General features: G+C 41.7%; 1 protein-coding gene across 3 annotated transcripts in view; it reads right to left on the bottom strand.

The window, feature by feature from the left end:
• DENND1B (DENN domain containing 1B) overlaps positions 1-27,545 on the bottom strand; it is a 145,184-nt gene that overhangs the window by 81,231 nt on the left and 36,408 nt on the right. For all 3 annotated transcript variants that reach the window (XM_086753071.1, XM_086753072.1, XM_086753073.1), the window contains exons 4-5: positions 11,720-11,769; positions 3,566-3,685 (exon numbers count right to left, since the gene is read on the bottom strand). In XM_086753071.1, coding sequence (XP_086609197.1) covers positions 3,566-3,685; positions 11,720-11,769 — 170 coding nt within the window. The remainder of the gene's footprint in view (positions 1-3,565; positions 3,686-11,719; positions 11,770-27,545) is intronic.

Raw genomic sequence — 27,545 nt, 5'->3', positions numbered from 1 at the left:
TTGGAAACGTAGGTGACAATTTTACAGTCATATAATTAATGAAATCTAAGACTGAGCATTTTAATGACGCATTTTGCGTTCCTCTGGACACATAAGGTCAGCCTCAGAGTCCGTCAACAGTTTCAAGATTTTTAACAAAATAACCTTCAGTCAAGTTATTTGCACTTTGTACTAAAACTGTTCCGGTAATTCAAAAACAATTTCATGTAAACGCAGAAAGTATTCTTCCTACTGCAAAGGGCAGTGATTTTTGGAAACAATATCCAGAAGAATAAGTCTCCTCAGACAAACCTGAACATCGATGCTTCTACCACGCTACTTCAAATCTCAACTGGCGAAATTATTATTTAAATTCAAATATAAAAATTAAAACTAGAAGAAATGATCCAGTATCATAAACGAGGAGCAGAACAAAGTATATTACAGTATTCCCACTACGGCGTCCCTTGTTCCCACAGGGCTGCATTAGCTCAACAGTTTGTGGAGAGGGAGGAGGTAACACAGCAGGATTCACACCGAGAGCTTCACAAAGCAGCCGTGCAGCTTACAGGAAAAAACAAAACAAAACAAAACAAAACACAACTTGCAAAGGAGTCACACAAAGCGTCTGGAGAGTAATCCACAATGTATTTTCTCATCTTACTACGGTTTTGCGCTTACTTGTGCTTTGAATTTGGCAACCGCAGTCAAGCTTGGTGTGATCATTTTACACAATACTGTGTCACAATTAAGTTCTTCAAACAGAAATGCCTGAGATCGCTACCTCGGGGGATTTTTATTTCACCGTATAAATATATAGAGAACTTGAACAAAACATTCTGATTTGGGAGAAAATTCTGTTTACACAATTCACATACATGTGTATGTAAAACTTAAAAAAAAAAAAAAAAAACAAACAAAAAAACACGTAAAGCTTACAGAATAACTTCGTATCTACCAGTATATTTTCCTGCTTCAAACTATTCAGTTTAGAGCAAGACCATGTGGCTGCAAATTCAGAGATGATTTCCTTCAATTAATGTTTCAGATGAAGACGGAATCATAGACAGAAGTGCCATAAACCACACGAGTTTACTCTTACAAGTCGCTTTGGGTTATTGGTGTAAAACCTGAGGACAAGCAGCCTTTTCTTCAGTTTCCCGCTCAGAATCCAGTTTCCACAAGAGAAAAGCCGTGTCCGGCTCCCCGCTCGGCAGCCTGCCCAAATTTCTAGAGTATCTCCTCCTCATCACCTGGACTGGCTTGCTCCTGCTCTTCTTTTCAGAGATTCGTACTTAGATTTTAGTTATTTATGACCGTTTCTTATGGTTAATTTTTCTGTGCTTGACTCCCTCTACTTGTCTTCGTTAAAGCCCCAGCTAGCAACCTCCATGCATTGCTCCCGTTTGAGGGCATACACTTAACGTGCGTATGCAGGTGTGCAGCCAGACACAGTATTTACATCCGCCTGTGATTGCGTGTTTATATAAATATTGTGTACACATCTGTGACAGACAAGTAGTTTGAATTGCTCACACATCAGAGTAATTATGTGTATACACATATAAGTATTTACTTTTGATATATGGAAAAGAGCGAGTATGAGCATTCATGCACACTCTCTATACAGAAAAGCAGCATTCATTTGTTAAGATTTCTTTGATTTTGGTTAATTTAATATCAATAAGCATGTAAAATGGAGAGCCAGATGAAAGTGTCAAGAGAAATCTCCCAGTGAGTCTTCTTTCAACTTGGCCACTCTAATGAATCTTGGATTCAGAGCAGAACCAGACTGAACACTCAAGCCCTTGGTTGGAGATACGGATGCGTTCTTTCTGTCCGCACTAAACACAACACACACATAAACCGGAGAGAAACGGACTACGAGTCTAGAACTACAACGCTACGGAGCTAGTGCTGTTATGCATTTAGCTATGCATTGTAAATCTGAAATTGTTGCAATAAAAGCAATAAAAGCAATGCTTTGATTATGGTTTGGTGAAAAATTATAGCTTGCCACTTTTCATTTTCCTAGTTATTTCTACCAAGTAACAGACCGCTGCCTGATCTTTAGCTGATGTACGTCTGTGGGGAAATGTTAAAAGAAATATCCAAGTTTACATCAGCTGAGAACTTGCATCCTTTGCAGCACTACAAACAGTATTTAAATGTGTATATTGGGTGTGTGTAACTGATTAATCATTTGTTGTTAGAGCATTTGAAGCCAGATAATGTTAGAAGTAAAAGTAAAAAATGTTGCTTCTAGCTTGATGAGGGAAGAAAAGGTGAACTCAGAGGAAAAGAGCTAAAAGCATACACAAACATTCCCCCTCTGGGCCTTAACAAGACAGAACAACAAAAGGTGCCACAGAGAAAAGCCTTAAGTATCATACACTCCAAAAACCTGAGAATTAAATCTTTCTAAAGTATTATTAAACAAACATTGTCAGGATCAGAGAAAGTCTATTTCCAGAATAAAATCTTTTTCTTTTGCTATTTCCATTATATGGTAGTATTTTTTTTTGCAATATTTATAGCAAATACTTATTTTTCAATTACTTGCCCCAAAACACCCAGTGTACTGGCTCTCAGCATCAGTTTGGAATCTGCTTAAAAGCTCACAAAAGTCTCAATGTGATATTTTCAATAATTTTAAGCACTGCTCTACAAGTTTCTACATTGTCTGGTCTTTTTTTTCCCCTCCGCACCTTCTTTTACCGACACTCTTCTACAAGTCGATGTTGGGTTTGTCTTCCTAGCTCACGTGGTCTGTCCTACAGACACCTGCCGTGACTGCCTGAGTTCCACGTTGTCCAAATACCCAATATTCTGCTTTTCGCCATAAGCTCGCTCTCCAAAATTCTCCAACTTGCCCCTCTGCTGCCAACGGGTTTGGCTCCTTGGCAGCACGGGGCTCCTCTTGCACCTCGTTTTTGGGGATTCTCACTTTGAAGGCAACTGCACTTCAATCGTGTTCTTCACACGTGCTGCTGAACTGGACGTTCCCATTTCCTCTACGGACATCACAGGCTGCTAGGCCACTGAAGTGGCAAATTTGCCTTTTAATTAGAGCACTCTGCCTTTTAATTAATTTAATTTAAAGGGTTTTAGGACAGCTAAGCAAATGTGGTTTTTTTAATTACCAAAACAATTATCTTAAGGGAGAAGAAAGGAAAAACAGAGGCAGAAAAAGTATTTCACTAGGGTCAATTTCTCCATCATCAGTATCTCTCCTACAACAAAGCAGGATGCTCTTTATTGAGAATCATCTGCTCTGGCACTTCTTGTATTAGATATAGGCAAAGAGCATGGAAGAGAGACCCAAGAATCACATTTCCAAGGAGAGGAATACAGAACAGTGAACTGGATAATTCAACTGACTGGATAATTTAAATAGAACTACTTAGCCTCACACAACAATACCATCACATGGGGCTTGGGACCACTCTTCATGTGAAATCACTGCTAACACTGTTCTAGAGAAGTGATACCCTGACAGAGAAGCAGAGGATTTGCAAAAGATTTTTTTTTCTTGTATTTTTCTTATATTCATTCCTTGATCCAATTTTTTTTTATAGTGACTTACCTTAGGATACAGAGACAGACCTTGCCTCCTGACGTCAAGCGGCAAAATCCAAACCTTTGCTTACTTTCAATGTCGGTGAGCACGAACGTAAAATGCTGTCCTACTTGGTTTTGGGATACCCTGAAAAATTAAATGCAGAGCGTAAGAATACTAAATCACATCAAACACAAGCATTTAAGTCATTGGACTCAAGGATTTTCATGCTCACTGTGCTCCTCTCCCTTCCAGCCGGGCTCCTGCACCCGCACCCTCCCCATGGCGGAGAAGAGCCCGGTTCCTTCCTTCAGCCGTGCCCTCCGGCTGCCACCCCAGCCCCACGCTCCGGCTGCCTCGCTCCACAGGATCAGACCCCTGGCCTGACCGGACGGGGCAATTCATGAATATTTCCTCAGGGAGGCCGAAGCAGAGTCAGTGCACGCCTACCACAGCTTGTCGGCTCTGAGCACATCTTAACAGTGGAAAATGGAAAAATAAAATTCTACAAATAACTGATTAAATGTCATAATACAGGCCTATCTTAAGACAATCATTAGAAAACTAGTTTGTTTTTTTTTCTCCCAGCCTTCAGAATTGTTTAAACCTGTAGCCTCTTCAGGCACCCACACACATCTTCCTCCTTTTTTTGAACGTTTCCCAACAAACAATGTTGTGCTAAGTTCATTTTCCAATGCAAATTTGTTCAGTCCTCGAAATGCAAAAGTCACAAAATAATCAAGAACAAACAGCATGAGAGCTAAAATCGTAAGTGATAATATCTTCAGGACCGTATCAAAACATGCACCCATTCAAGACAGAATGTGCTTACACAAAATCTCCCTGCTCGACGGCTCGATGTTCCAACTCCTCTCATCCCCAAGCTCTGCTCAGCCAGCGTTCCCTCTGCAGGGCAAGCGAATCCCTTTTCTCCCGTTCCCAGTTTCCCTCCAGTATCACACTGACTCCTCGTTCTCACCTCCAGGTCCCAGGCCCAACCTCCAGTCCCGACCCCCTACTTTCTGCTTGACACTATGAACCTTCTCCTCTTTTTTTTTTTTTTTTTTATAAAGAAGAATCATGGAATCACAGAACAGTTTGGGTGGGAAGGGACCTTCAAAGCCCACCCAGTCCAACCCCCTGCTAGAAGCAGGGACATCTCCAACCAGATCAGGTTGCTCACAGCCCCATCCAACCTGGCCTGGAATGTTTCCAGGGATGGGGCATCCACCGCCTCTCTGGGCAACCTGGGACACTGCTCCACCACCCTCAGCATAAAAAAAATTTTCATTATATCCAGTCTGAATCTCCCATCTTTTAGTTTAAAACCGTTAACCCTCATCCTGTCACACCAGGCCCTGCTGAAGAGTCTCTCCCCACCTTTCCTGCAACCCTCTTTAGGTACTGGAAGGCTGCTCTAAGGTTTCCCTGGAGCCTCCTCTTCTCCAGGCTGAACAGCCCCAGCTCTCTCAACGGCCCATCTTCACTGCCATGACATCTCTTATCTCCTTTACGCTCTCAAGCCAAGCACCTTTCTCCCTTGTGCAATTTCTCAGCTTCATACAGAGGATCCCTGAGAGCACGGGACAGACCCCCTTCTCGATGTGGCCAAACTTCAGAGAAGATGAAAATATATTCAATATAAGCATTTCAGAACCCCAATAAACTGTATCAGACGTTTACTCGCAGAAACACATCTTGCAATTTTCAACAATCTCTCAAAGCGAATCAGCTTTACGCAGACTTAGCACTTCCAGCCAGAAGAGATAATGTGTGGCACAGAATGAATCACAGAACGGTTTAGGTTGGAAGGGACCTTTAAAGGTTTCATTAAAAAACAAATGAAAACACTGTTATGATGGAGAGTGCATGGAGATTTGAAAATGTAAAATGCAGCATTTCTGTCTCTAATTCTACTGTCCTCTGTTCCTTTCCCATTCTTACATGATCTTCTACAGCAGGATACCTAAGCACCTGCTATGATTAATGTGTCATCCGTGGTGCAACCTTAGATGCCAAGCTGAAAATGAATTCCCACAGAAGCTGAGAACCATCAGAGATCTCTCAGTCTTACAATCTAAGAGTACAAAATACTTTTTATTAATTTCAGTTGGGTCTAGTCCCTCGTGAACATCCACTGACCAGAATCACACAATCTTAAGGCTGCAAGAGACCTCCAAGATCACCAAGTTCAACTGTCAACCCAACACCACCATGCCTACTTAACCATGCGTAGGCTGAAACAAAACCCTGTGCCGAGCACAAACATATTTCTTACACCACAAAACGCCTGGAGTGGCCAGGCCGAGGTCTCTATGCGCTATCTTAACCCAAAGAGAACATCATTCACAAAAAAACAACTGTTAGAAGATGCCCGTCGATGGGGGCGTTGCTTTTATTGCACTGCGTACATGTAGGTCAGGCAAATGACTACTCCATTACTGCTTGAAAACAATTCCTTAGCCCAAAAAACTCACATCAGTACGGATCTCTTGCTTTCGGTTATTTGCCTCCTTCCCTCTCAAAACCCGAAGATGACATGGAAAACAACCAGTATTGCAATTAAAGCATACGTAAAAATGTCACTACATAAGACCACTTCAAAAACAAGATTTAAATTCTGATATTCTCTATTAAAAATAGCCCAGCTGAGTTACGGCAGCTCAGTGGGAGGCAATTCCAACACCATCTCACCACCTTCCCTTTGCTTCTTTAGGAGACACAACTCCCATCTTTCGACAGTCAGTGTAAAAGCGGCCCAGCGTGAAAACTGCTTCCCACAGAGTTTAGGAGGAGATCTAAGCAGCATGCTCCAGATTTCCAAACTGAGAAAAACTCCAAGGCTAAAAATGAACCTCCACAAAGAAAGCAAAAGTTTGCATTTGGGTAGTGGAAGAGAGTGCTATCTACTCACTTGCAGAGGGAGAGCAGGCACAAACCGTTCCCAGCCATCGCCGACCTCCTCGCTCCTTCCTCTGCCTTGCTTTTGACTGACTCCCCACTCCTGCCCTGCGTGCTTACATTTAATCTGAGTTTAACAAGAATAAATCACTAATAGCAAAGAATTTGCGTAAACACGTATTAACCCTGCAGACCACAATGGGCTCTTTCAAGGTTATTACAGTTCGCCCTAGGAATAAAAGTCGGTTTTAAAATTTTTAAGCACCTACCTACACAATGCAGAAAAGCCTCTTTGGAACCCACGGAGTAGGTAAAGAGGTATTTTTAAGATTTTTGTTTACACTATAGCCATTATTGAGGTCTCATTTTAAGGCTGCCTCGAGAGAGCTGATTAAGGCAGAAATTAAATCTCCTCTTCAAACAAAAGACAGCATGTCTAATCATTAAATTTATCCCTTGTTCTCAATAAGAATTGCTCTTCTTCCAAATAAATGTTTAGAACACAGAAGATATTCAAAATAATTTTTTCTTCAAATTTTAGGAATCTTTAAAGGGTTCTGAATTTCAGGGAGACTTTTCAGAGTTCATTTTTTCAGTGAGTTTCAAAAAAATGAAAGATCTTATGCACTGGAATACAGATTTTGAGGACTCATTTTTAAAAGAAAACAAAGTTACTGGTATCACTAATTACACAGTGTCAAGTACACGTACTTGACCATACAGTTCTGATCAAAGCTTTGGCGGCTGCTACCCAAACCTGAAAATTTCAAATGTATTTCATCTCCAAATCTGATGCTGAAAAGTAAACCCCACCCATCATTCACCCTAATTCTCCTCAGATCAGAAAAAAGATTAGAAATCATTTCAAGCAGGAATTTGAAAACCAGATGCTAAGGTAGTGGTACAAGCTGATGGAGAGACTGGGGAGACGTGACCCTAGGTTGGGTTGTCTCCTTCAGCTAATTGCAGTCCCCAAATCCAAGCTTTTCTCCATTTCCAAGGCCACTCCACGAGCCATGACTCCACAGCTCAGGCTCCTCGAAGCTACCAGCAAATAAGGGAAGTCCCACAAACAAAAAGCATTTGAAGAAACCACAGCTAGGTAGTAAAGAGTCTCATTTTCAGGATTTAAGTCACAACACAGCACGCAGCAGCCTGTCCTCACAAAGACTTCTCTCTTCACAGCCACTGTGTATTACGTACACACTTATCATCGTACTACAAGCTAGGGGATGGAAACAACGCAGTCGTATAAAACTCCTTCATTTTTGAATTCACAACTCATCTTGCAACCTGGAATGACTGGAATGCATAGGAAATGCTATAGTTTATTTATCCTCATCTGTACAGCCTGAAATACATTCTCAAACATTTACTTGAAAGGCAACAATTTTTGTGTAAGATATCTTATAATTGCTTTTCACAACATCTGCAAATCCAATGATCTCTACAGCATTGTCTTGATCACAGCTGTGTTTCTGCACACAGACTTTTACCAGAAATACCAACAGAAAGAGCACAAGCCAGGAACAGGAGAGTGAAAGCGATATCACTCCTGCCCTTATTACTCATTGACCCTAACAGATAACGAGTTAAATAATAATACACAGTATTTCCTGTATTGCATGGTAATTCCCACACTTGAGCAGTATTTCACTGCTAATAAGAAACCTTCTGTAGCAGCAGCATCAGAGCCACTGCTTACACTCCAAAATATAACACTTCCTTGCAACTGGGGGAGTGTAACAGGGGAAATTACTGCAGTACGTATTAGCGTCTCCATGCTGATCCCACAGGCAGCATCCAACGCGTCAGAGCCAAAAAGGCAGGCGTGCTACACATGCAGTGGGACAAATGCATCCTGAAAGGAAAAAGACGGAAGAACGGAAGGAGAGAAGGGAAGTGTTTAGGGAGGAGACTCAAACAAGAGAGATTCAAAGCACAGATAAAATCGAGGGGTCAAGCAGCGACATACCACACCTGGGGACTGAATTTGAAAAGGGTCCAAAAGTGACAAGAGGAGAGGCTGTGTGCTCACGAGTCACCATCCAGTTAAGGAACCGATGGATGTGGAGACTGAGGTGTGGGCTCTCTGCAAAGTTACACCCGAGTTTTGCCTTGAGAGTGAACATACAGAAGACCATTGCAGAAAGAAAACCATGCAGAATTGGCATAAGGATTCAAGGAAGAAGAGAGGGGATGAAGTGTTTTCTGATGTACTAATATTAGCTTAGCAAATATTAAAAGGAAGTTAAAATCTCTACGTTCTCAAACATTAGATCCTCCTATTCTGTATGAAAAGAAACGTAGAAAGGATTTGTGTAGCAGAGAAAAGGGAACTTATTCGTAAATATCTACAAGCAAACTGTTCGAATGTATTACAATTGTGTCATTTATTAAGCCTAAAATAATTTATCCACAAAAAGACATAAGCTCCTGGAGCAAATACTCATGAACTTCTACGACATAATTCATTTCTTAATCTCTTCAAAATAAAGTGTAAGCCATAACCGGCAGTGATGAAATTATGTGCTTGCTTTCAATAAAAAATTATATATAAAACAGAAGGTTTAAGTCATGGTCAAAACATTACACCATTGTGCCTTTTTTGGTTTGCCTTTCAGTTTAAATTTAATGGGAGTTACCTCTAGATTTTTAATCACATTTCACAGAACGTACTTTCGATAATTACGACGAGTAGCGCACAGTTATTTATAACACCTGCATGAAAGATAAAGTAAGCACGCCTGGTGAGATGAGGTAAGCAGCACCAAATAGTGAGGACTAAAGCTGGATCTCTGTCTACGATCACTGTCAATTAAAAAAAAAAAAAAAGAAAAAAAATCAAATAAATGTTCTCACTTCATTCACTTTTCAATTCATTCACTAATTAATACAGGTGAATTGGAAGGAAACAGGTGACGATGATTTTACCACTGTGCTTTAACTTTCCTATTTCCATAATTTGAAGAACATAGATTTCCTGCTTTAATGAGTTTTATTTAGGTAGTTAACAGAAAAGACACTCCCTTCTGTACTGCTGCACAGTAGGAACTCAGAAGCAATCTACAGAGCAGGGTCACATTTTTTGTTCGATTCCCTTCTGCACTGGTAATTTCTAGCTCTTTCTGGGCTCAGATATTGCTTGGAGTGGTTTATACACGTATCAAACACGTAATACCAGTTGAGAAACTATGCTATCTGAAGTACAATATGCTCAATCAATGAAACAGACAGTTTGCGTTTCACTTCAATCAAAGCTTTCTGTGCAGAAATTGTCATTGGAACTACCTGTAAAATACTTGTGGGTATTGGGTGTATGGCCTATCTTGATCCTCTAGACAAGAAAAAAAAAGTTTTATATATATATTTCTATATATATAGTCACCGGACAAGTGAAAAGTACAGTTACGGTTAGACAAAACCTAAAACGCTTGTCACATCTTATATGCCCACTGGAAAAAAGCCACATAAACAGCAGCTCCAGCAGTGCTTTTCGCAGTCCTTTTCATTATCAGTCCAAATTTCAGAACAAAAAATAAAGCTGAGAAAGCAGTAGGCAACTGATTTTCTTAAAAAAAGAGTGGTAATGTCTGTCTACGCTATAGAAAATGCTTGAACCGAGCAGTAAACGGTAAACACGCCCCACAGCCATGAAGTTGTTCACAGAAACAGCTCGCCAGTTAAGTCACCTGCTTTCCTGAATGAGCTTCCAGTATTTCTGTCCTTTTCCCCACATCAGGCTCTGCCCCTCCTCCTTCTCCGTGCTCTTTTACACTCTCACAATCCCCCGTCGCCTCTGGTTCTCCCGCAATCCCCCCAAAACCCAGCTCCCAGCTCTGCACGAGGCTGCGAGCACGGTGCCCGACTCAAGACGCCACGGTACGGCCTGGGCGGTCAGCGGGCCAGACGGAGCGCGGTGGTTTTCTTCCCCTCGTCCATGTACCTCGGCTCCCACAAACCTCTCCTCCTTCTGTCCCACTGCCCACTTTTATGAAATCCAAATTTATCCATCTCATGCCAGCAGCTAAGTGTCTCCTGAACGGTTCACCAGAAACAGTTAACGGAGGATGAGTTATTTGCAAATAATTTGTTGCTGCTACCGATTATCTTCTTGCCACTGGATGGCAGCAGCAGAACCTCACCTTTTTCTGTTATCCTCAAATTTTATTTCCATTATTCATCTTCATTTCCGATTTTAAATAGAATTCTGTACGTATCTCAAGCACATTAAAGACTTTAATGCTTTAAAGCCAGCACTGACAACCATATTACTTAAGCCATTAAAACAGCTTAAAGGACAGTGAGCTTAACCCATTCAAAACCCAAACAACTTAATTAAATTCAACTATAAAACACAAAACGAACCTAGTTTACTTCAGAGAAGTTGTGTTTCTGAAGATCTTTATTTTGCCAGTGTGTTTTTCTGCAAAGCCTCTCTTCCCTCTGCACACACACCACCTTTCACTCCACTGACATCTCGCGTCCGACAGATGCTTCTCCTCTTTGAGTCTCCATCTACGGACACCAATGTTGCCCCGAAACCAGCTCAGCCTGCACACCGCTTGGGTCTATCTCTCATCAGTTATGCAAATCAAGCTTCTCATTCAATCTTTGCCGACCGAGACAACGTGAGTTTTCCAAACGGAGTGAGTACAATTTATTGAATAAATTACCATTAATCATTCTGACAAGCTTAAATGGATATTTTTATTAATAAAAATGTTTTATATGAACAATTTAAATGACTGGCAGCAGTATGCGGAAGCCACACTAGAACTGATCCCAGAAAGGTAAGGGCTAATTAATTATAAATAACGGTCTTGATTCTTCTCCAAGAAAAATCAATTGCATATTCAGTTACTTCCACGCTATTAAAGCCTTAATTTCTTTGAACTCAAACAACATGTTTTCAGTACTGCTCGGCGAGTTTTTATATCCTGGTGCACCATAACATTTTTTTATGATGCTTGCTGTTTGAAGGGAACTATGTTCTATCCTTACACTAACACAGATGGTGCTTACAACTGCAAGGGACAAAACCGGGCGCCGGAACGTAGCTCTGCCTTGAAAGAGGTATTCCCAAAATTCTGTGAAGGCTGCATTTTGCCGTGACGATTTCCTACTAGTGATTTCGTACTTACTTGAACAACAAAGGACGTCTTCTGCTCATCTGCAGGTGCACGCTTAGGGAGTACAATGTTTTCCTTTTCTTTAATTCTTTCCTTGCAATTACGCTAAATGAAATATTTTTAAATAAGGGATAACTGCAGCACATACCTTTCAATGTCAAAAGGGAAGCAGAACTTTGGAACGCTGCTCAGCACTTCCTGTAAATACAAGTAAAAGAAATCAAGTCAGGATTTTTGAAAAGGCTTTTGAAAGTCTTTCAGGGCAGTTGCTAGCAACAGCTTGCTTTTTAAAAACAGCCCAAAATACTCACAGCAAATAGTAAGTTCAAGGAGTATACGATGGCAAGAAAAAAAATACAGCACACGTTCCTGGACTGAAATAATTGATTATTAAAAAGGAATTAAGTTTGTGCTTCGGCAGATTGCAAAGACAATGCCCTAGAAGCCCCAGGAGGGAAAGGCCTGGCCTGAAGGGTATTAACACCCTTCACATCCCCGCTGGGATTCCCTTCAACAAGGCCATATGGATTTTACAAGAAGCACCGCACCATATGGGTAAGGCACGTCTGCTGCTACTTGTACCGCAGACTAGCCACAGGGACTTCTGACAGCTCCCGGCTCCAAAATACAAATGTTGTTTCAATTAAAATGCAGGCGGAGAAAAGGGAACGAAGTTGGCAGCGGAATGAATTACGGAGAGGTATAACAACTCTATACATGTTCCGTAGTCAAACGCTGAGAACGATGGCCATCGTCTGCTGGGCCAAAGGAGATGTTTATCCCGTTAACCCTTTGGGTTTCACGAGCAAGCCTCTCTACTAATAAAGGGAAGCGGGGCGAACCCGCCAGATCCACATTCGTACCACGATATGAAAGGATAACGTCACTCTTTCTTGCAGATTTTTATTTAAGAAGCTGTTTAGTGGCAAATAAAATGTGTTAATTAAAATATAAAAATGCTCTCAAACTAGCCAATAGATCAGTTAGCAGCAAATATTAAACAATGACTTTACCAGATCCCAGAAAAACAGGTTTTATTTCCTTGCACTCAACTGGGAAAATAAACCCTCTGTGAAAGGCTTCAGCTAAGATGAGACAGTCGGCATCAGCACAGTTGGGTCAAAGCCACAGAATTCCCTTTTTGGAGCAGACCAACAGACACACACTGCTCTACGCTGGAGCTATCCCACGAGGTGTGCTTTCCAAAAAACGCCTATCGATCGCACATCTCCAGAGCTGCAAATGGAGGTTTAAAAAAATGGCCTAAGATGTTAGCTCTCTCCAGCCTGAACTCTGTGTTTATTGCAAGTCGAACAGCCAGCTCCCGTCAGGGGCAATTATCTATTTAAATTCCTGCACACCACAACAACTATTTGCTTCAAACCCTTGCCTGGCTCCGTGGATAGTGTAGAACATGAAGAACCCATGCAAGTTAATCAGCAAGGGACAAAAAGGTCAGGGAAAAAAGATGCCTCTGAGTTCAACATGCCATATTTTAAAGCTGAACGATGAGCTCCAGTCAATCATCATAAAGCAGAAAACAGGAAAATCAACTTTTCTGTGATTTCTAAGTGACACAAGACAGTTTAAGAAATCTTCGGAGCTTTTACTTCGTCAGCACAGATAAAGGGTACGAAAGCCACAGGGTGTGTTTGGGGAAAGGTTATTAATTTAATTCCGGACAACAGCAGTACACAGAATATTCTCCACAAGAAACTGCGCAAGCACCGTCCTGACCGCTGTGAGCGGCCACTGCAGAAGGGCGAGGGGCAAAACACCAACAGGGCAGGTAAGCATACGGATTTCTGTGGGCAGGAAACAAGCTGGTAGAGGGAATAATCAACTAACAAAAGGAAGCAAGCAGAACAGGCTAATTAAAACTTTTCACTCTGAAATTTCCTAAGCATTTCCAACGAGTCTCTCACTTCAGGCTCATAAAGCTTGTTTTTCCCGTTCTGAAGAAACGGTACGTTACATTCTATTTAAATTCTCTGTCCAAACCCGCACCTATTCTCACACTATAGGAAGTGATTTTCTCCTTACTCGCGAGGGTTCTAATTGCTGCCGAGTGAGCTTAGCACCAACGTGGAATTGGGTATGGAAATGTATTCATTTATGTTCCCCGCTGTATTCCCTCCGAATAAATTATCACACCAGAAAAAGAAAACAAAAACAAAAACAACCCCAAAAGGTATCAGCTCAATATTTTGACTGAACAACCTGGAAATGATGGGTATGTTCTGCAGAGTTTCCCAGGCTGGGCTGCAGGACAGCGGTTCCCCCGGCTCTGCCCCGTCCCTTCCCCAGCAACTTCTGCGGAGCCGCCGCCGCCCGCTTCCCAACTGGCAGGAGCATCCCTCAGGGGACAAGTCTTTAAACCTCCGCGCTCTTTAAAATTCAACCAGCCAGCAGGTCTATAGACTGGTGTATAAACAGTATAGACAAAAAAAAAAAAAAAAATCCTCTCTCAGCTTCTGTCAGTGACAAAGCAGCTCAGCAGTTGACTGCTGCTCCCCTGACAGCGAACGCCAGGTTTACACAGATCAATAGATGGAAGTCCTACCTGGCTTCCAGGGCTCCGTTTTCTCCCTTCATTACAGGTGCTATTCAGATTTTTTTTTTAAATGGAAGAAAACAAGATGCCCCCGAGGTGCTTCTAGGCAAATTTAAAATGCAAATGGCATTACACACACATTCACATACACAGCCACCACTCGTGCACAATCGCAGTCGATACTTTCCGTAACCTCTCTGTGAATAAAATCTGAGCTCCGTCTCCAAATGGACCATCGTGTTCAAGGATTCCTACCTCAGCCAGGACTTTCTCTTGAGTCAACACACACACCCTCAGAAAAATTATAACACACGTATTGTCTTTTGTTTTCACAGCTTCATAAAAGTACGTGTTTATTTCTGAAGACAAGAGGTTGTACAAGTCTTCAGAAAGCCACATATCCTGGATTCACCTGGCCCGTGATTATTTCTCCTCTGGTTCTGGCAGTATTCATGCTTTCAGAAATGGTCACTGTGTCACAAAGGAAAGAAATTGTATACAGGGGGAAAAGGATAATGATGTTGTAAAACAAACAAGTAAAAGATTATCTATTTGCTTTCAAACACTGAATAAACATCTAGAGTTGCACACACAACTGAGTTCAATTGCTTGGTTAAAGGATAACATACCTCACGCCCTACACAAGCTCCAAGAAGAGAATCGTAAAATTAAGAACACGTGAACTACAGCACGCTGCTTCCCTCACAAAAAGCTTAAACAGAAAGGGAAATAGTATTTAAGAAAATATTTCCTTTCTGCCTATGGCACAGCAGCAGAAAGTCCCACTCTCAGAGGCTCACTCACGGTCCACTGGCTTTATTCATTCACTTTCATCAGTCGCACTACGCAACTCATGGTCGTGCCCACAGGGTCTACACTGAGATGATATTACAGAAGCCTAAGAAGTCAGAATTATTTAGCGTTCCTTGCTTATTTTGATACTGATACTACTAATTCTGTGTATCATCATTTTATAAAGCAGTGTAAAAGCTGACAGAAGACGCTCCTGCACTCATACACACCAGAGACACGACTGCTTAGTCATTGGTTAGACTCAAGATACACACTATGTTCCTTACTAACTAGAAAATACAGGATTTTTTTTTAATAATATCACAATCAACGGATACAAGCGTACAAAACCTTGATGGCTGTTCATTATAAAGCACAGCGATTTGGGAGGATACTCGTTTCTTTCCCACTTGAACAAGACATATGGGATCCCACTACAGATGGAAGAAGGTACAGGAGCGGCTTCTTACAGGAAAACTGCACCAGATTCGATACATATTAAACAATCAGCTTATTAATATTTCTCTACACAGGTATAAGTGGGTTTTCTCACTTTAACTTACGCATTTCAACCGGTTACCTTTTTCTATGTAGATGAGGCCTGATGACTTGATGAACTGACAGAAATTAAGTTCATTGCTTAATATTATGCTACTGAAATAATTAAGTATTGAAGCTTACACTTAATCTGATTAATTTCTGAAGTTAGAACAATGTGGGAACTATTCCCCCCAGCATTTTTTTTTTCTTACTGCAACATATTCTGCGGTTTGTATTTAAGTGGGGAGGGAAAAGAACCTGATTTTTTCCAGGGGCAGCCCCGTGAAACGATTGAAAATCTTCCTGGAGTATTTTGAGGTATCCAGAACATGGAACCACTTCAACTAAAAGCAGTTTAGACACTCTTTTTTAAAAGATAGTCCTGTTACCTTCCAACTACCTGTGTTTTTTCTGCAGCATAGGGCTGTGGCTGAAGCAAGCAGGTGGGTTCTCCCACAGAGGTCCACTCTACCTATGGCAGAGGCACATGCCGGTCCAAACACACAAACAAGAGATCTCCTTGACATTCACGACTGTCACAACAGGTGCTTCTGACTCAAACCAGCGACTTCAGTGGGAATATTTAAATGCTTCCAGTTAAGCACAGATTTAGGTTCTTTCTTAAATCAAAGCCAGGCTGCTTAGCATCTTGCGGTGTTGAGCCCTTCATCATCACGGCTCAACGAACGTGAAATTCTAATGCTGCCACATAAAACAGGCGATGAAAAGGCAAGCTCTGTCCCCGACACCGATTCTTCCTTCTCCTTCCTCTGAAGGCACGCACACCCACAGCAGTGACCCACGCAAAGACAGCAGCAGTACTTCTACTTCAAAGACTTAGCTCTTACCTCTGCTAAAAATCTCATCAGAAAGTTGTAGCCACAACAAAGAAAGGCCCAAATGGTTTGAATAATAAAAAAAATTTGAATCTTAGATTACATTCATGGAAATCCAAAGGTCTAAAGCGTGGAAGCCGCTATCAGGCCTCCATAACTATTTTTACCCTAAGTACATGATTCAGTGAGTATCTAGTAGTTCTGTAGGGTAAAGAAAAAAATATCAGCTGCTTTCTGAACACCTAAAGCAAAGAAAACAGAAATTAAATGGAGATGGTTCAGGGTGGAGATGCAAGGCCCTTAAACAAATAAATAAATAAGTATGTACCTTAAGGTTAAAGAAATTCATTGTTGAAAGAATGAACCACTAAATTACGTGGCCTTTTAAAACTTTTTTTTTCCAATTTTTTTTTTAAGTCAGAAATCTCCAGTTTAAAATATTTTAGCTACCATTTCCGTATAAACAAAGTGTACATGTAATTCAGAATTTTCAGGAGCTCCAGGCTACCTGTGAAGAAGAGACTGCAAAGCAGAAGTACACAACTAGGTGACTCTAACAAGCTCTCCGCAACACAAGCAACACCTTTCTCCAACCTGTCTAAACCACTTGAAACAAGAAAGTTTTCCAGACTTAGCAATGAGTCTCACCTTGTACGCTGGAAAGGAACACAACCAGTAGCTAACGTGCTGCATTTTGGCATTCAGATAATTCAAATTTTCCTCTAGGTCTAAAGGCAAATTACGAAGAATTCTCTGAAATTGTTTCAGAGAAACAGCGATATTTAATAGCAACTACTAACTGGCTTGCTAGTAATATTTATGGGGTAGTCCCACGGAAGTCACGCGCACACAGCACCGTTTCATCCGCAGCGTAACGCCACAGGACGGACGCAGCCACGACGTCACACGGCGGGGGTAACCCAACTGCGTGACACAGGAGTTTCAGTGCTGCGCGGGTGCCAAAACACTGACCCCCAGATCCTTCCTCTGAGCTCTGCCTGTTACAATATTTCTATTTCCAGAAGATAAAAAAAAAAAAATTGTGCAATCACAGCTCTCTCAAAATAGACCTGCTGCTCTTTTCATCTCATAATTTTCAGAGTAAGCTGGGGATAGCGCTGTGTTTCCCCACTCCTAATTCTGTACCGACACAGCTGACACATGAAGGTTCACGTATCCCTGACAAACATATAGAGGGGAAGGTGAGTCTGGGCCATGCAGCAGAAGCTGTCCCCAATGGATTCAAGAAAGATGAAAACTCCACTAAGCTGAGCTCTGTGTACATTCCTACAATTGTAGATTGCTTTGACTCACGGAACACAAACTCTGCTCCACTGTTAAGAACCATCTTTGATCCTCATTTATGGCTCACACGTAAACTAGAGCTGGAGAGACCCTACAGCCCACGACCAAGGTTCAGAAGAATCAGGCTGCTCATAAAGACCAAGCCTTTTAGAAGAAGACTTGCTCTCTAACAAGTGCCATGTTTTCACCTTTCTAAAGCTTATTCAGATAAATATTTCTTGTCTAAAATGAATGAGGAGCTGAACACCTGCAAATGAGGAGGAGGTGGCTTACAGAATCCCACGCACAGCTCACTTCTCTTGTTCCTGCTCCCTGTCTCTTCACTTGGCCACCTCTCAGTTACGTGCCCCAGGGGAGGAAGGGAGGAAGAAAAGGTTGGTTCACAACTGAAGACAACGTAGCAGGACAGAAAGACACTAGACAACAAGATAACCAGAAGATCTTGAGATGTTATAGAAGCAAAATCATGTACATAAGTATCTATGGTAAGAGTGGCAGTGGAGACCTGAAGGTCAGCTGTATCCGCCGCTGAACTTAGAGATGGTCATTGCAACATCACTTAGAACCAACAGTATGTTAAATACAGACAAAAATAAATGAAAGAAAATTAATGACCAGAACAGTGACATGGCCATGGCCATGATTTTTAGTAAGTTATAAAATGTCGGAGTCGCTGTTTGTCTAACTGCTCCCGAATCTCATCACGCAACCATTTAAAAACCAAGCATATTTCAGCCACAGTTATGTCCAGCGTAGCATCCAGGGACCCAAAGTCCACTTTCAAGTATCAAGCTCAGCTACAAATAGCAGAACAGTTAATATGAGGTGCAGCACAGTTTAATTTACCTGCTTAAAAAAAAAACCCTGAACTTTCCTGGAACTCATAATAAAAACATAAAAAACAACAATGCTCTTCTTCTCAAAGAAGAGAGTTAGAATAAGTGCCGAAATGTTACCATCTACCTCCATTGCTGGCAAGGCAAACAAACCCAAGGGAAAGAATACTTTGCCATATCAGAGAGCTGGGAAAAACAGGAAATACGCTCCTCCATCTCCACTCCTGAGATTGCTACATGGGCAATATTTAACTTTTCGGGTAGTAGAGTATTTATTACCTTTAAGAAAATTAATTACATTTTATACAAAAAAAAAAAAAAAAAAAGGACTCCAGAGTATGACCACAATTTTCTATCATCATAGAATGAACGAAAAAATAACCACCATAAAATAACGCACATATTAAAATTGGTTCTTATTTATCTGTTTTACCTGTTGGGGTTTTTTTCATTCCACCTTGGCATACTCTGACAGCTCAGGACAGACACGAGCCTATTACTTGCAAGATACTCAACTCCACCCTTTCAATATAGGGCATTTCTGAGACGGCAGACTTCACTGTAATGTCCACAAAACAGTTATCAAGGAATATCACATACGGGTCAAAAGGCTCCTATTTGCAAGATTTTTCTTCTCAATCATCAAGGAAAGAATTTTTTAAAAGGAAAACTAACTATAAAAGTATACTACAAATAATACATAGCTGCATTTCCATAAAAATAAAATATACTGAAAAAATAATAACATTTCTGGCATCATAAACCCTACTTCATTTCAACTCTAAGCATATTTTGTTCCAAATATATTCCTTTTTTTTTTTCCCCCGCATAAATTCTAGCATTTCACCGGAGACTTCAAACTAGGCAGAGTACTAATTACAAAAGAAACAAAAAAAAAAGCAACTGCCTTTTTGACGGAAGTAGCCAAGGCAGAAGACCCACAACACGCAGCAGGCAGGAAACCAGAACAAAAGGTCAGAGGCCAGAAAAGGAGAAGATAACTTCTGAGGCAGAAGGGCGAAACCAGCCAAATAGGTTCACTTCATGAATCAGATGATGGTTTGCATCCACACACGTCACCACGTCGCCTCTTCAGTCCAGGTGATCAGAAGATATCGGACTTTTGGATGCACAACAAGCAAACGTTTTTGACAGCTACTGAAGTTCTTTCAGGTCTCCTCTTAACATCATCAGTAAAAAGTCTGGATTTTTGCAAAAAAAAAAAAACCATGGTTTTGCAGGCGGACAGGTAAAAACAAACAAGCAGAAAACCTCCACCTTGTCTGAAATACCACTGTACACTGTGTGACGCCCTCAGTTTTCTTGCCATTGTGGGGAATATTTCAAAAGCAGAAGCAAGCAAGCAAATGTTTGACTACAACACTCAAACTGGGAACAGCAGCCTGAGCATGACATCCAGAATTGCTCCTTTTTCTGAGCTAAATCCTAAGTATAAGCAAGAAGTCCAGCATCAGCTACCAAACAGACAAGTTCTGAAAGAGAGAGTGTCTGTAAATAGTCGGATGTCATGCCTTGCCTAGAAAGCTTCTACGGAAGAACTGGTCTGCCCAGTTATCATCAGCCAGTATCCACGTACACAGGAAGGTCAGCAACAGATCTGCAGATTGCTTATATGCAAGAATTGTCCCACTCAGGCTGGGCAGTGAAACTGGGTCTTACAACACCAGGTGATGCTCTTCCAGAATCTGAACTTTCCACTGATTTTTTAAAAAAATGACCGTACAGCATATGCCATGATAAAATCCTGATTTTGCTGGCAACTCAAAGTACTTCATTTACTAAGTAGGTGAAGAGGAGGTGGGTGAACCAACCTCTTCTTTCTCCCTTCCTCCCCTGGGGCACGTAACTGAGAGGTGGCCAAGTGAAGAGACAGGGAGCAGGAACAAGAGAAGTGAGCTGTGCATGGGATTCTGTAAGCCACCTCCTCCTCATTTGCAGGTATTCAGCTCCTCATTCACTTTAGACAAGAAATACTTATCTGAATAAGCTTTAGAAAGGGAAAACATGGCACTTGTTAGAGAGCAAGTCTTCTAAAAGGCTTGGTCTTTAAGCGTTCCGAGCAAGTACCACAGAAGTTAATGAACAACTTCAGTGCCATGCCAAGAGAAAATACCTGCAGTAGAGCGACTTACGCAGATCGACAAGGAGAGACAGTCCAAAAGCGGAACCCTTGACTGGGCTCCTCCACCTCTAAACGTGCAGTCCCATGGGGGAGCGTGCCGGCTCGCACAGGCGGAGCAGAAGCTGGGGACCCACGCTTGGTTGTAAATGGTAGTGAAACCAACTACATGCGTGAGCTGAGTTTCGTGAGCTGGAAGAATCTATAGCCAAAAGAAAGGGAACTGAGAAAGGAAATCAGCTTCTAAGGAACCTGTTAGGATTATTGTTTCATAATTACAATTATTTGTGATATTTTTATCAAGGAAACAGTTTCTTCTCTTTTTACAGGCAGCATGAGTCAAATGCTAAGCCTTACCATAGCACAGCTCAACAAGAATTACTTTTTTCATACTAAATTCAGATATTTTAACAGTGCTAAAAAAATGGAAGAGAGATGAAACAACTCCAAGACCAAAGATGGACAGGGAAGAAGCAAACAAGCATAATTTTAAAGCACTAATGTATCCCCTGTGTTACCAGATGCAGACAAAAATAAAACGCAACGGACATATAATTAGATGTATTTTTTTTTCCCTGGGAGATATGCAATGTACGTACACAGCCTGGAGCTGCTTCACCTTCACTTATTCCCCGTCCAAGATCCCAAACCACGTAGGCTGGACCCCACTACCCACCCTTGCCTTGCTCTTGCTTCTGGCAAAGTCCTCTGCTGCTCCAGTTCCTGAGATCAGTCTTGCTCTTTGGCACCAGAGTGCCCTGGTTCCTCGATTTCATACTTGGATTATGGCATTTAATCCCAGACCACTTCCTAACATAAGTAATATGTAAAGAAATTTATTTTATTTAACAAAATATAAATATAAACAAGTTATTTGAAATGACACTTCATGAGACCCCATCTGGAATATTGCACCCAGTTCTGGAGCCCCCAACATCAGAAGGACATGGACCTGTTGGAGAGGGTCCAGAGGAGGCCACAAAGATTATGAGAGGGCTGGAGCAGCTCTGCTGTGAGGACAGGCTGAGAGAGCTGGGGCTGTTCAGCCTGGAGAAGAGGAGGCTCTGCGGAGACCTTAGAGCGGCTTTCCCAGTGCAGAAAAGATGGGGAGAGGCTCTTCAGCAGGGCCTGGCGTGACAGGATGAACGGTAATGGTTTTAAAATAGAGGGAGGTAGATTCAGATTGGACATCAGGAAAAAAATTTTTACGCTGAGGGTGGTGGAGCACTGTCCCAGGTTGCCCAGAGAGGCGGTGGATGCCCCATCCCTGGAAACATTCCAGGCCAGGTTGGACGGGGCTGTGAGCAACCTGATGTGGTTGGAGATGTCCCTGCTCCTGGCAGGGGGGTTGGACTGGGTGGCCTTGAAAGGGCCCTTCCCACCCAAACTGTTCTGTGATTTTATGATTCAACTGTCTATAGCAGTAACCGTGAACCAGTGCTCCTCAAACGCTCTCCCAGTTCCACAGACAACTATCATCAAGAAAGGCAGAGCAAGAGCCAAGAACCAAATGCAGGGTTCAGGAATATCACATCCAGTACCAAACATGAAGAGAGAGGCTGAGCTAGTCAGGACACTCCTCCAAGAGCAGCAGTAAGCCTGAAACACGAGAGCAACGCTGAAAGTAAAACAGAGGCAACATATTGCAGACTGACGTGGATGGAGGGTACTAAGCAAGGAGATGAGAAAGTATAAGGTAGCACGGAATAAGGAATTAGGTGTCGTTATATTGGCATATTCTGAGGGCAGCTGAGGTCAATCAACAACAACACCACACATGACAATTTGGCAGTCTTTCTGGAAGACGTTCCAAACGATTGTCAACACCGCTTCAGCCACCAGTTAATTTTTTCTCCTTCGCTTTGGCACATCGCTGAAGGCTGTCGGAACGAGCCAAATCACTAGCAGTTATTTTCAAGAGGCTGATGGAGAATATCCGAAGGACACTCAAATATTAATACTGCACTTATTTGAGCAAACAGAGAAAAGAACATTTCTACAAAATGCAGTCCCCCAATATCACAGCTGTATGATAAAAAAAAAACAGCTAACATATGCATACAGTCTATTAAAATGCACATAATTTATTTGACTCAAAATGAAAACATATCTAACAAGTAATTCCATTCATCTGGCCCTTTTTCACCCAGCCTTAAGATATACAAATGCGTGCCTTTTCACCAGAACACAGCAGCTGGGAATGAAAAGGAAAGCATTCAAATGATCATTTTCACATCATATTCCATCGCCTTTTCAGCAGCTTCTCCCCGGTCTTTCTTTGAGCCCCATTCTGTTACAAGAGAGCTGCTTTTTAGATCAATTCATATTTCCATAATCCACACTGCTGTTTCTCCCTCTCCTCCCCGGGGTGGACTAACCCCTGCATCCAGCACTACGGCTTTACAACTGTCATTAAGACCTGTAACAATAACGAGATAACAAAAGAGCTGGGAGAGATGAGGCTAGCCAGGGCCATATGCTGATCAAGTTCAACATTTTTCACGTAAAAGCCCTGTAAAACAAAAACGGCCACGACCTCAAAAACAAGCCCACTTGATGTTGCCACCTGTCCTCAACAGTTCAAGGCAGTTCCAAGTTTTCAGTCTCAGGCTTTGATAATTTAAAAAAAAAAAACCAAAAGTCTCAAAATAAAGATTTATTCTGTCTCTGTTGGGATGAATTTAAAAAAAAAAAAAAAAGAAGAAGGAATATTTACGTCTTGAGTGACGTAAGGGTCTCGGTGACCCTGGCTGTTCCCAGCATGTCGAGGTGGGCAGTTATTTCACAGAATATTTACCAGGACCAGACGGATCTTTTCTGTTCACACAGCAACTGTAAATACATCTGAGTGGTTTTCTGCCGATGGTCTATCGGCTGCGACTTGCACAGACAGAAAGCATTGCTGCCTTACACGCACAGTATTCTCCAATAAAACAATGCGCATGTCAAACGCAAAGCCTCGGGAACTCACAGGAAACTCTCCCAACCTGACAAAGCTTACCTGCCGTGCACAAAGTCGCCATCATCTCAGCTGGGTTAACTGTTTCCCTCAAAGTTACACAGGGATTTGAGTTCCCAAATATCCTCAAACTAACATTCAGACCAAAATACTTTTGAAAATTAGTAATGTCATTAGATTGATGTCTTCTTTCTCATACCAACGTACCCAAATACTCATCAAACTCATCAATACACAAGCGGCAAAATCCCCAAATCCTTTTTAGGACTTACTGATAAAAACAAAAGCACCAAAGCAAGAACCTATCTGGTTAGCAGAACCATTTAGAAATGTGTATTTAATGACTCATCAGAACAAAAGCACAACGCCGCTGGATGCAGGAAGGCGGTGAGATGTGTCCCCTAACAGCACGCCTGCAGCCCTGAACCGAGTGAAAACACTCTCGTACCGCGCGGGCTCCTGCTGCTCTCTTAGGAGAGTACGGAGACACGCAGAATCGCCGCAGCTGGCTTCCCCACATCATTTTGACCCAGGCAGCAGATCCAGCCTGCTTCTTGAGCGCATTTTTCTTTTAAATAAAACTTGTGCTATTATTTAAACTTCTAAAAAAAAAGAATATCATCTCCTCCACATCGACCTCGTTTATATAATTGCTGCCACAATTCATGCAATTAAATATTCCATCCTGCAAGAAACTCAGCACTTAGACTCCAATCATTCATTTAAGCCAGGCTTAACTTTCAATAGTTTTTACACACACTCAAAGTAAAGCGTGCAATTAGTGCTTTGCTGAGGGAAGGTTAACATACTAGTACGTCATAAACAACTGGTGTTCACACACATGCATGTGCATCTGTATATTTTTATATAAGCACATATTTTCACACAAATCTGCTAGATTTACACATGCAATATCAGGCTTTAGCAGTTGGGTCACCGCAGGATAAAGAGTAAGGCTTATTGATCACAATTCAGCACTGAGTTTAGGACAATGTCATACATAAAAATCAAAACTCAGATGTTACCATATAAAACATGAGACAATAACACAAAGGGTGTAACAGTGACGTCACAGAAACCAGTAGAGGTTCCTCACATGGGATGCCATCACCCTGACTGGTTACCCATCTGCAGGGCCCGGGAAAAGCCTGACATGGAAACGCAGATTCCGTCTGCTTGCCTTCGAAAGCAGAGAGGGAGAGATAACGGGACAACGGGATAAAAATCTGCAACACAACCAACAGCCTAACGCAGAGTCTCAGTGCTCCCTCAACCTACATCTTCATCAACAAAACCCCTTGACGTTTTTCATGTTACTAAAGACGGTCTCCTGCCACGTTAGCATTTTGTACCGTCTTTCTGGTGGGATATTTTTCACCAGCAGCGGAGTGGCAGACTACAGGAAACAATTATCCCATGATCAGAAGGGAGAAGAGTAAGAACGATTCGATGGGTCAGTTTTTCGATATGCCGTGTACTCTGGGACCTACTGCGGATGGAAATCACTTGGGGCCAACGAGCAGTCAGACAGAAAAGCAACTGAATTCTTACCCAGCTAAAAATAATATCCAAAATAGCTGGAATTACTGACTTTGTAAGAAATTTTAGACTTCATGTGCTTCAAAGGTTAAGACACCACAGGAAGCAGCGTTACCTCTGGTAGAGCCACTAATGCCTGCCACTGCTACCGGCACAGCGCTCTCCTCCTTCCAACACCACTCCTCAGGAACGCTCAACCCAGTGAAGGTACTGGGAGCCTGAGTGGTTTTCATTCCAGAACAGCTACGAACAGGGGCATACTGGAGGCACCTGGACACATCTGACACGAGCAGGGCTTTGCCACCGACTGCAGGGCCAGTGCCAGCAGATCTCCGTTCCGCTGGGTGACAGTCGTTTCCGCAGAAATACACATTTTCTTCTTCAACAGTTATGAAGCATTGCCTCTTGGAAGCCAAGATGCTGTCTTTATTGGGGTTGCTTCTCTAAAGCATTTTAAATAATACTTTATTTTTTAAAACTACTGGATTTTTTTCCCAGGTATCGCAACATTATCATCTTCTCTGTATAGACTTCTGTTTGAGAATGAGCTTGCAAGGCTGAAATTAAACTCTAGTCTAACCAGTCTGAACAAACAAAATATGAATTTCAGGACTAAAAACATACGTATCTTTTATCATAAAAAATTAATTGAGCACAAGGGGAGTTTTGAACATACTACAAGGCAGAGCCTGTACGCATATACACTCAAAATATATTTTTAATTAAAAAAAAAAATTCCATTTAATGGCTACAACCCATTCCTCATCCCCATGTGAGCTTGTGAGGACACCCACAGAAGAGCTCTATATGCTCAAATCAGGAACCTTCACATGCTTTCTACAGTGCTGAGGTTGTTCAGAACTTTTTCAACATGGTCAAACTCGCGCTCCCAGCATTAATGCCAACACAACGGTACACGGTAACTCTACGATGTCTCAAAAGGATTAGCTCTTTTGGCTTTGGGGGTACTTTTCAATCAAGATTTTCTTTAATATCGTAGTGTGGTTCTTTCTACTTAGAATTCTACTTGGCATGGGTTCATCGTTCAATTGATAGCTTTGAGAGTCACTAAAAAGTCAATTACTGCCATCATAGAAAAAAAATAAAAATCCCTAAAAACAACTTTCTGAAATACTCCCAGCTTTCCTGCCTTGAACCACTACATTTTTTTTCCCCTCTTATTCTGGCATCTGAAGAATTACCAGATAGAAAATAAATGGTTTCCCTGCAGTCTTGGCAGATAAGGAAATCAGCAATGAATCTTGCAAATTCTTGTGTGCTACCAGAACTGTGCCTTAGTATTTCCTTTACTTAGTGGACTGCACGTGAATAAGTGATTATGAGAAATCACTCGTCTTTTCTTTTTCCTGATCATCTCTAATTTCCATGTCCCATCCAAAACAGATGGGCTGTTTTGCAAAACAAGATTTGGGAGAGTTGACATTTAAGGAAAAAAAAAAAAAAAGAGACCAGAAGAAGAATACTGCCCAGCATAAAGGAAAATGGCAGGCCACAGGAAAACGAGAGGATTAGGGATGGGAATGCACTGGGAAGTTCAGGCATACGGAGAGGAGGAACGTGAAAAAGAGGAGGAATATATCAAAATGGCTTAGACAAGTTTTCCTTGCCTTACGAAAGCAACAAAAAGGTGACATGATAAACTGTAGAAAAATCCAGGGAGAGACAAAAATATTTTGCCCACTGTTATCACATCACTGTGCAAACAGACAGCCCTTCGATTTTAGGAAAGATGATTCCTTGGGATACATCCAAAAACTAACTCACACATTTTACATTTAAAATAGAAATGACTGGGAAATAGGAGGAGAATACTCCTGTTCTTTTTTTCTTTTCTTTTTTTTTTTTTTTTTTTTTTTTAATTTTAAATTTCTCCCCACAAATTTCCATTGAAATCAGCCTTGATAGTTTTAGTGAGATCTCATTTTTTTCAAAAAATTAAATCTGGTCGATATTGAGGTCTCCCATCCAAACCTACAGAGCTCAGCACGCGCGCACACATGCGCACAGAAGGCTTCTGCTGATTTCACTTGGCTGCTCGGCTCAGGGGCTGCTAGAGAAGCTGCTGAGTGTTCTGATCAAACCCAATGGTTCCAGTAGGAAAATCTCCCTTGCGAGAAGGAACACAGGCAATTTCCCCGAAACACGGCTGAGCCCCGATGCGCACGCCTGGGTTGTGCAGGGCCCCCAAGGCAGGGCGCCGCCGGAGGACTCTGGTGTTTATAGATGAGGGACGTCTGTGGCATCTTTGCACAATTCCCCTCCAGTCTTCAGTGGGCTTCAGCTTCTAATCATTCTTCTACACCAGCTGTTCTCTCAATAACCTTCGACTTACTGCATAAGCTCCCATTTTTCCTCATACATAATTTCTCTTTTTTTTTTTTTTTCTTCTTTTTTAAGAACAAGTCTTTCTTAGGAAAAAGAACAAAAGAAACTGGAAAAAAAGAATTTAAAT

This window comes from Chlamydotis macqueenii, chromosome 8 (assembly GCF_036417535.1).
Source record: "Chlamydotis macqueenii isolate bChlMac1 chromosome 8, bChlMac1.mat, whole genome shotgun sequence".
NCBI lineage: Eukaryota > Metazoa > Chordata > Aves > Otidiformes > Otididae > Chlamydotis > Chlamydotis macqueenii.
The sequence above is the reverse complement of the archived record's forward strand: the minus strand, read 5'-3'. Positions and strand labels throughout refer to the sequence as shown.